The sequence below is a fragment of the Glycine max genome, chromosome 7, assembly GCF_000004515.6.
Source record: "Glycine max cultivar Williams 82 chromosome 7, Glycine_max_v4.0, whole genome shotgun sequence".
Lineage (NCBI taxonomy): Eukaryota > Viridiplantae > Streptophyta > Magnoliopsida > Fabales > Fabaceae > Glycine > Glycine max.
The window spans coordinates 6,799,993-6,809,254 of NC_038243.2; the positions used below are offsets into that span (position 1 = coordinate 6,799,993).

Genomic DNA, 9,262 nt, shown 5'->3' on the forward strand with positions numbered 1-9,262 from the left:
TTCTATAAAAACATAGCAAAATCTCTCTCACACCCACGTCATAAAAAATGCAAGGGTAGATGTAAGCAAAAATTAGATATAAATATGTTACGTCAGAGAAACCTACCAACAAGCACCAGTGGTCTAGTGGTAGAATAGTACCCTGCCACGGTACAGACCCGGGTTCGATTCCCGGCTGGTGCATTTCTTAGGGAACTGTGATGATAATTGCCAGTGATTGTAGGGTCAATCACTATCATCTCTTAAGTTAGATGAAATGTGCATCTGAGATCTCTTTATTTTTTTTTCTTTCTATTTTGTACTTCCTTTATCCTTTGATAATATCATGAGTTCTATAAATTTTATTTATGTCAATGTGCTGTTATATTCATATTAAGTATTTGTTGTTCCAGGGAGCTGTGATGAAAAATTTGTCTGATTGATGAGTTAATCAGTAGTCAATCATCTTACACATGTATATCACTTTAAGTACTTTCTCTTTTACTTTTCTTTTTTGCTTGCATTTTACTTAGTTATTACTTGAGATTTTCTATGAAAATGCATGTTTTAACAAGCCGATGATTTCTTCAATTGCTTAGCAGATATAGTTATTGTCATAATGTTAAGAGTAGCTACATCTTTTCAACAATGTTAAAATGCACTACTAAGCATTTAAACACACATTAGCCAACAAGTCCATTTTCTGCAATGTCTTTTCCAATTTAAATGACTTCCAAAACATATGCACTCATGCTCCAAATCAAGTAAAAATATCTTCAACTTTTTTTCATGTATATACAGACAGAGAAACACCAATTTTAGTCCCTAGTTTAAACAATTATAACTAATTAAAGTGTAAACTTTTATCAATTTACAATTCAATTAAACTACCTCTAGAGATAAGTTGATAAAAATAGTTCCAGGCACACCTTAAAGGAGAGGAGATTCTATGCTAATAAGGAATCTTGCTAGTTATTCATCATCACTTGGGATGCTTATGATTTAATATAAAAATTGTGTTGCGCATAGAATTGAAAGCATACACATTAAACACAACCATTAAAAAATATGAACAAATGTACAAAATAATTAGGAAAATACAAATATCTAGTACCAGTGGTTTAGTGGCAGAATAGTATATATGCTAGCACGTTGTAGACCCAGGTTCGATTCTGGGCCACTGCTGTATGTGTGAGCCTTGAGGAAAGAAACTGTGATGGTGGGTCCATCACCCTCCTGATTCCATAGGATGAAACACAAGTGTGTCTGAGCTCCATTCTCCATTCATATGTTTTTTGTCTCTTATTATGTTCCACATTTAGAAGTTACAACTCCAATTTTAAATATAAGCAAAAAAGTGCATTGAGGGTTGACTTATAATATAAATAATTTTTAACTAATTTTATTTGATTTAATGACATCATGTCTATAATATTCTTTATTTAACAGGGTTCTTAATTTCAATTACTTCTTGATATCAAATGTTAATAAAAAATAACTTACTTACAAACTAAAAAAATTAATAAATAGATAAAAAAAGAATAATAATTCTTACAAAATTAACCTTAGTATTAATATTACATTAAAAATTTAAAGTAAAACTTATTAAAAATATTAGTGAAAAAATAACATTAAAAAGCTAATATAACATTTATTTTGAGATAATCTTTTTAAAAAGTGCAATACTTATTTTTATATTTTTTTTAATTGAGATTGGTGAAGTTAAATGTTATTAATTAACTTTCTTAATATGAAATATATTTTTTCTTATATTTAAATACAAAGGGATAATTTAAAAAAATAAACCACTGGCAAACGAACATCAAAGTTGAAACTTAACATTCCAACAACGTTGACACCCCAAGCTCAACCTCACATTTGTGGCAAGCCACATATTAAAAAAAAAAAAGGAAAAAAAGTATAATAGAATGGTCTAGAAAACAAGAAACAAATGAACCAAATCTGTAATTCGGTAACCAAATCTATCCATGCTAAAGGGCTCTGACAAAAGCTAAAAGAGTATCCCACCATGAGAAGATACATGCCACACCAAAGTTTGTAAGTGGGTCAACACACTCGTTTCCTTCGCGAAATATGTGGGAAATATTAAGCCAAAGAGTCCTTAGCCACCAAGGAACCACAGAAGAATCAACATTCCAACCATAATTGATCCCATCCTCTTCCTTTAGCAATTTCTAGTGCCTCCATAGCCGCTTGTACCGTACAGAAAATCATGGTTACACCTAAATGAGTAGAAAAACAATCCATAGAGCTACCCATTGACCTTGAGTCTCCAAACATACCTCCACCAGCTGCAACACCGAGGGAGCTGCTCGCCACACCATCGTGTTACATTTAACCCAACCTGAAAGAGGAAGATCCCAACGAACCTCCTTGATGTTGGAAGCCTTGCTGGAATGACCAACAACCTTAAAAGATTTAAGGATGACAAATTCCTCCAAAAAGAGATAATGCATCTTACCAATTGACACTAAAATTATGTAGAGTTTCAAGTCAAAAAATAAGGTGCATGTATATTGAGAATTGTATTTTTATCACTAAGGTTTAGGTGGCTTAAATGCAAAGTGAAATATTGTATTTTACTAGATGAATATTAGTTGAATAGATGCATTGAAAGTTATTTTTATTTCAACTTTCAAGAGAGCTTATTTATTATAGTTGGTGACCATGTTCACTATAAAATAGAGAAAAAAATTAGTGGAGAAACCATGAATAGAAAATGTGTGAGAAGAGAGATTATGAAACAAAGTCATTTTATTGGGAGAAAAGTGTCTTTGTGTGAGAGTATTATCATTTCTTGTAACTATTGAGTGAAATACTTGGATTTCTAGAGTGATACACTATTTTGGGATAGGTTACAATCTTGTAACCATTTTTGCGATAGTGACATATTGTAGTGACATATTGTTTGAAACGATTTCGTGGACATAAACAAAAAAGGTCAAATCACTTAAATTCTTTATGTTTGTTATTAGTTTTCATACGATATAATCTTTTTTATGTTCTCACGATCCTTTATAGATGTGAATAATTTTATTTGTGAAACCATTGATTTCCCAACAAATTATTGGAAAGAAAAGTGTCAACTGTCAACCATTTTTCTCATTAGACTAGGGAAATTGTTTTCATTTCATTAAATTCAATTAGAACCAGCGAAGGTAGATATGGACAATTCAACTTATTACATGACAATAATCACTGAACAACAACATTCAAGAGGCTTTATTGCCCAGTTATGAGCCAGTGCGATCAATGAATGAGCCTTAAATATCGGCATCGTTTATTTTGTGGCTCGTGGATATCAAATAAAGTTAGTTTCGTTGTTAAATCGCCACTTGTCCATGCATAATATCGCATATTGTTCAAATAGTTTCATGCTATTTTAAATAACAGTAATTTTAGTTACTGTGCATTATGTCAAATCTGGGTGCGGTTTGCAATAAAGAAATGTAAGACTTTTTTCATTTAAAACAAAAAAATAGAGAAAAATATAGAATAAAGAATTGTGGAGAAGCGAAGAAGCCTATTCAATTGAGGATTCCACTTAGTCCATTTCAAGGAATAAAGTAATAATTAATAAACGAACTTGATCTATATGAAAACATGCTTACACGATCGTTAGAATATCGTTCACAACTGAGGCACCAAGTTTATAAACTACTTAAAAAAGGCTTGCAACCCTATCACCAGGTAGTACCACTTTATCCATTTGAGTCACCTGCAGGTCTTTTTAAGTTCTTTGATAGAACTTTATAAGGTGTTTCTCACTTTGTATAGTCACAGCTGTGACTTGTGCAGAAGAGGCTGAAGAACAGACCTGGACATGCGGGTGGCGATGCCGGAGAGGGTGTCTATTCATTCAAAACCCATTTACAATGCCCTAGAGATGTTTCAACTTTCAAATTGATTCAACTCCTTGCATGCTCAGGAATGAGGCGTTGGCGCAACTCTTCAGGTGCATTAGCCAGTTCTGCATTGTTTTCTTACATGAGCAATGCCTAAGGCAAGAAATGTATCACTTAACCAAAATGTAAGTTCAAATCATCTTACCTTGAGATGTGAAGTTGAACAAAGGAGGTAGAGGTCGCCCATTAGGCAAGCATGCATTTGGGTCCCGCAGATCATTGAAGAAGGGATGCGCACATGCAGCCAACTGAAAAAACAAACAATTAGGACAACAGATTAATTAATGATGGTGTTGAAAATTCTCCCAACTACGTACTTTCGGTAGGTAATGGATAATTTTAAACATAAATAACTATCACATTTAAGAATGGTTCATCTTTCTTCTTTGGTGAGTATGTGTATACAAAAACTGTAGTTTGATTGAATATGTATTATTTAATCTAGATATAATAGGTAACATTTTCAAGAGCAAATCAACTTACAGCGGTGCAACGTAGATTTGGTGAATATTGCAGCAGCCTTGACACAAGATCCACGGCTTCAGGCGGCATTCTCTTGTGAAAAACCTGGAAGCCAGTTTTCAGTCAGGTCTGAATGGAAGTATTTATCATTTATGGATTATATTATATAATACTTTAGCAGATAGCAGCAGAAGAAAGAACTGCTAACCTTGTGCCATGGGTGAGCTTTAATCTGAGGAAACTTAAATTCATTGTAGTTTGGATTCATGCACCTTATTTCTTCTCTGGTGGGTGTTCCCAAGACCTATAGAAGTACATAATAAAAGCTCAGATTGAAGAAATAAGTAGACAGAACACAACTTTGGAAAGTCTGATCATAAAGCAAAACAAGGGAACAGTATACAGAAGAACACAAAAAAAATGTACCTTAATGATCTCAACTAACTGATCAACCCCACTCTCTCCAGGAAACAATGGCTGCAAATAATACAACATAGATTACTATCAATCTAAAAAACCCAGTAAATAGGAACAAGGAAGATGTCTTAAAAGATAGGAATCATTTCAAATTCATTCCAATTCAAATGCTTAAAGGAAGTTGTCTAGACCAACTAACAGCAAGTCATTAGTCATAGCACTTATACAATAAATCTATTATGCTACAGCTCTCCAAGGTCAATCTCTAACATATCAAACCCAAAGTGTACAAGTAATAAGATAGACTGGACAGCTTCCGTCCTTCACTACTAAAGTAAAATGAGACAAATTTGGCATAAATATATTTCCACCAAAACTGAGCAGCATGCTAAATTTAAAATATCAGCAAAATAAATGCAGTACTGATGCAAAATTATCTTACAACAAACTTAATGGAAATTTTGAATTTTGACAACTGGTATAAAAGCTCCTCAACATGAGAGAGAAAGAGAGATAACAACAAAAAAAAAAAAGCCTTTTCCACCTAAGTTACATGGATCAAACACCATTGTATTATGCCACGGACCAAATCCTCAGAAAGTCCATTTAGTGTGTGAGAGAGAGGGGTGGATAGAAGAAAAAGAAACAGCTTAATGTCTTGCATATGCTCACCTGTCCTAGGAGTAGTTCAGCTAAAACACAACCAACAGACCACATATCAATAGCAATTGTGTATTCAGTAGCCCCAAATATAAGTTCTGGAGCTCTATAATATCGAGAGCAAATGTACGATATGTTGGGTTCACCAGGAACCTGAAAATGCAATCATATCATAAACGCAGGAGCATACGATCAAAATATCTTCAAAAGTTCAAATTCAGAAGGTAAAGGAACTTACCAACACCTTTGCGCTCCCAAAATCACATATCTTTAACTGATGTGTCTGCGGATTTACCTATCATATGCATCACAAGTCAGTTCCATCCACTTTCATAATATAGAGAAAAGTTTTAAGCAGTGTACAGTTACAAGTTACTCATGTCCATTTTTCTAGAGACAAAGATCAAATAAACTTTCCCATGTGGCCTTAATCACATCACATCACATATTATACAAGCATGTAACACTGTTAGCAGCCTCTTGCTTTCCTTCTAAAAAATACATTGTCTACACTCAAAATTGTTAACACCCCCCTCCCAAAAAACAAAAGAAAGAAAAAGATTTTAATGAAGTTGAGCAATGCATAGATCATTCTGATCAATTGCAGCATCCAAAGGGAAAATCTTGAGTGTTAGCATGTAACTTAAAGCATTCAGGCTGAACTGTTCAAAAGAATCTTACCAATAGGTTCTGGGGTTTGATGTCACGATGACAAACACCAATCACTTGATGTAAATAATTTAACGCACGACATATCTACAAAATAGGCATAACATGACCAATCAATATAAACACAAAACTAAAATGAACAAAGCAATTAACAATAGAAATCCTGCAGAAAACTCTGAATAGAATAAACTGTAATCAACTCAAAATTTCTAGACTTACCTGGTAGGTATAAAGTTGCACATAAATGATAGGCATGTGTTGGTGCATCCTAACATAGTGTTTTGAAACTTTGTAGACAGTTTCAGGTACATACTCCAAAACCAGGTTAAGGTACAATTCATCTTTATCGGTAGTTGAAAAGAAGTAGTGCTTTAGTTTGACAACATTAGGATGGTCAACTGTGCGCATAACCTGGAGTTCCCTATTCTTATATCTCCTGTCTTGCAACACCTTCTTTATGGCAACAGATTCACCAGTTTCAAGGCACTTAGCCTGGAATGAATAAAGAATATTGCAATAAGCAAACAAGTAATCAACAAGCCTGAAAACAGTAAAGCAAAGAACAACTACATTTATAAAAATACTGCAAAAAACAATATAAATACCTGAAAAACAACACCAAAAGAACCAGTCCCAACCACACGTTCAGCCATGTAAGAGATTGTCTGAGACCAACAAAATTTAACTATATAAGTTATTAAAGTTCAATATTACATAACAAACCACTGTTAAGGTTTATAAACTAATATGCACTTGTGCAAATAAAGTGCACAAAATGTTGAGTTAAGGAACCAATAGAGATGCAACAATAATAAAGTAATCACCTGCTTTGGTTGTCCATCTCGACCACCAATGGCAGTTGTAATTATTTGTCCTGTTTCTGTTCCATTACCACTCACTACAGTAGCTTCTATATCCTGCAAGCAGCAATTTTAGTAAAATCAATAATTGATTGAATTTAATAAGAGGAAGTTGCATATATATGTACTTATAATGATTGAATAAGAAATTAGAAAAATCTAGAAATGATTACACATTTATAGAGTAGCACAGCAATGAACAAATCACCAAAATAGGCACTGAACTTGGGAAAGTAAGGAAAGATGAATGGCATTAAATACCTTTTCATTGTTGTTTTTGCTTTTCTCATCTCTAATTTTCATTTCATTTAATTCTTTAGGAAGCTCATCGAAACCTGACTTCTCAGTTCTAGCTACTGTAGATACATCGGATGTGCCTACATTGGAAGTTTCTTTTGATGTGTCTATAGGTTGTTCCTGATCTGTGCAGATTGTTTCAATGGTATTTGTTTTCTCATCGGCCTTCCCTTCAGTTTCTGGTTCAAACTTGGCCCTTTTTGAGTTAGAATCCCCTCCCTGAAAGAAACAGCTTGAAGTTCACTTAAAATATTCCAGACATGCATTATTCCAAGAGTGTTAGTGGAGAAAGAGAGAAAAAAAATCATATTCCACATAAATTTCATTACTCAACCACTTAAAAGTCAGGTTAATTACATTTAGGTTTCATCATAATCAAATACAAAGCTTGATTACAAAAACCAATCAAGAACAAACAACTAGGTACACATCCCAATTCACTCCTTCAAGGTGGAACACCAGCAAGCAATGCAACCAAACTTTAAGTTCAATTTGTCACTTAATCTAGGTAATGCATAAAATGTAAGCAAAGCTTCCATTTAAATAGGCACACATAATCATCCTGTGTCTAGATCATGTTACATAGAAAAAACAGTAAATGAGAATATATCTCAGATGTAGACTATATAAAAGGTAAGATCATAAAACTCGTTACTAACATCACCTAAATCTTCCAAAAAAAACAAAAAAAAAAATCCACAATCACCAGTACTCGGAATAAAGGATACATGTAAGATAATAAAATCACATAAGAACCAACTAAAAAAATAAAAATGAAAACCCCAGAAAATATTTTTAAGAAAATAGAGGAAAAAACTGACAAGCAGCATCCTCAATAGTTCCAAAAAAATCCCAGAAACCTAAAACAATTAATTAGATCATTTTTTCCCTAACTTAACTTCTTCCATTTATCCAGCAAAAACAGTTCACCAAACAAAATAATGATCAAAACAAAAAAAAAAACTTTTTGAGCTAAAAAAAAAAGCATATCTTACAGGATCTGAAGAAATGGAAGTCCTCCCAGAAGCAATGCTCTTCAACCTCCGCATCATATTCATAGTTGCTGATTCCACTCACGACCCAACAACCCAAACCCTAAATCCCTCAAACCCCACCTCAAAAATCGAAACTTTTTCCAGATACGAGAGAGAGAAACCCAACTTTCTCTCCCCACACCTCCACTTCAAAGTAAACAAATGAAGAACCAAACCCAACAACAATCTTATTAAAAAAAAACCCCTCTATCTCTCTCTCTCTCTAGATTCTCTCTCTCTCTTACTCAAAGACAGAGCTTCCCAGGTGGTCTCTATAGTTTATGTTAATGAAAATGAAAAAAAATTCTGAATTTTCTATGGTCAAACCCAATCATTCCACCTTCAAAATGTGTACCTCAGTCAAACGTGCAATTGTGGCCGTTGGTTTTTCCATTGATGAAGATCCATGGTCCTGATCTTCTGATTCGAGATAAAGTAAAGGTTGGGTTTGGTGGCTTGCGGGTATGAAAAGGCCCTTGACTTTGTTGTTTATTTACGAAAATGGGATTGCAGGTTCGAGTTTAAACGGAATATCCATCCAGTAGCTGTTAAACTGTGTTCTAATTCTAAATTAGGATGGGTAGGTTTTATTGGGGCAATAATGTAGAAAAGGAAGCAACATTTTTGGCAATAACCACAAAGGGTAAACAATGAGATAAAAGGAAAATATTTCATAGCAACTCCAATGTAATTCTTTCAAAACAAATAATTTAAATGTAATAATTTAATGAGTATTATAGTGACACTCATAATTTTTTGTCAAATTTCTTTCTATACCTTTCTTATATCTTATCCATATATCTATATATTAAGTCTTTTAATTGTTTTCAAAAAAAAATTTAACAAACGCCTTATATATTACATTAATCTCTTTTAATTATTTAAGAAACATTACACAAAATATCATATAGAAAGCATAAAAGAAAATATTTATTAATAAGCGCATGAGTCAAATATT

General features: G+C 33.2%; 1 protein-coding gene and 2 non-coding genes across 3 annotated transcripts; 2 read left to right on the forward strand and 1 right to left on the reverse strand.

The window, feature by feature from the left end:
- Window positions 1-112: 112 nt before the first annotated feature.
- On the forward strand, window positions 113-183 carry TRNAG-GCC (transfer RNA glycine (anticodon GCC)). The gene has a single exon. It is a non-coding gene; the product is annotated as a tRNA-Gly (tRNA).
- A 9-nt stretch (window positions 184-192) lies between these two features.
- Window positions 193-272, forward strand: LOC113002218 (small nucleolar RNA snoR114). The gene has a single exon (XR_003267762.1). It is a non-coding gene; the product is annotated as a small nucleolar RNA snoR114 (small nucleolar RNA).
- A 3,301-nt stretch (window positions 273-3,573) lies between these two features.
- On the reverse strand, window positions 3,574-8,618 carry LOC100811346 (shaggy-related protein kinase theta). Its single transcript, XM_003528831.5, has 13 exons — window positions 8,266-8,618; window positions 7,235-7,489; window positions 6,938-7,030; window positions 6,719-6,778; window positions 6,333-6,605; window positions 6,126-6,200; window positions 5,683-5,739; window positions 5,457-5,597; window positions 4,794-4,844; window positions 4,576-4,671; window positions 4,389-4,472; window positions 4,051-4,153; window positions 3,574-3,970 (listed from the first exon to the last, which is right to left on the reverse strand). The coding sequence occupies exons 1-13, from the start codon at window positions 8,326-8,328 to the stop codon at window positions 3,909-3,911; spliced, it is 1,413 nt and encodes a 470-aa protein (XP_003528879.1). The 5' UTR covers window positions 8,329-8,618; the 3' UTR covers window positions 3,574-3,908.
- Window positions 8,619-9,262: the final 644 nt, after the last annotated feature.

Bases quoted from the DNA above. Each gene is read 5' to 3' on its own strand.
- LOC100811346 (XM_003528831.5), bottom strand. From the start codon at position 8,328: ATGAATATGATGCGGAGGTTGAAGAGCATTGCTTCTGGGAGGACTTCC. The intron at 5,598-5,682 runs GTAAGTTCCTTT...TTGCATTTTCAG, and splicing joins TTGGGAGCGCAAAGGTGTTG to GTTCCTGGTGAACCCAACAT. The intron at 4,672-4,793 runs GTACATTTTTTT...GTACTTCTATAG, and splicing joins AGTTAGTTGAGATCATTAAG to GTCTTGGGAACACCCACCAG.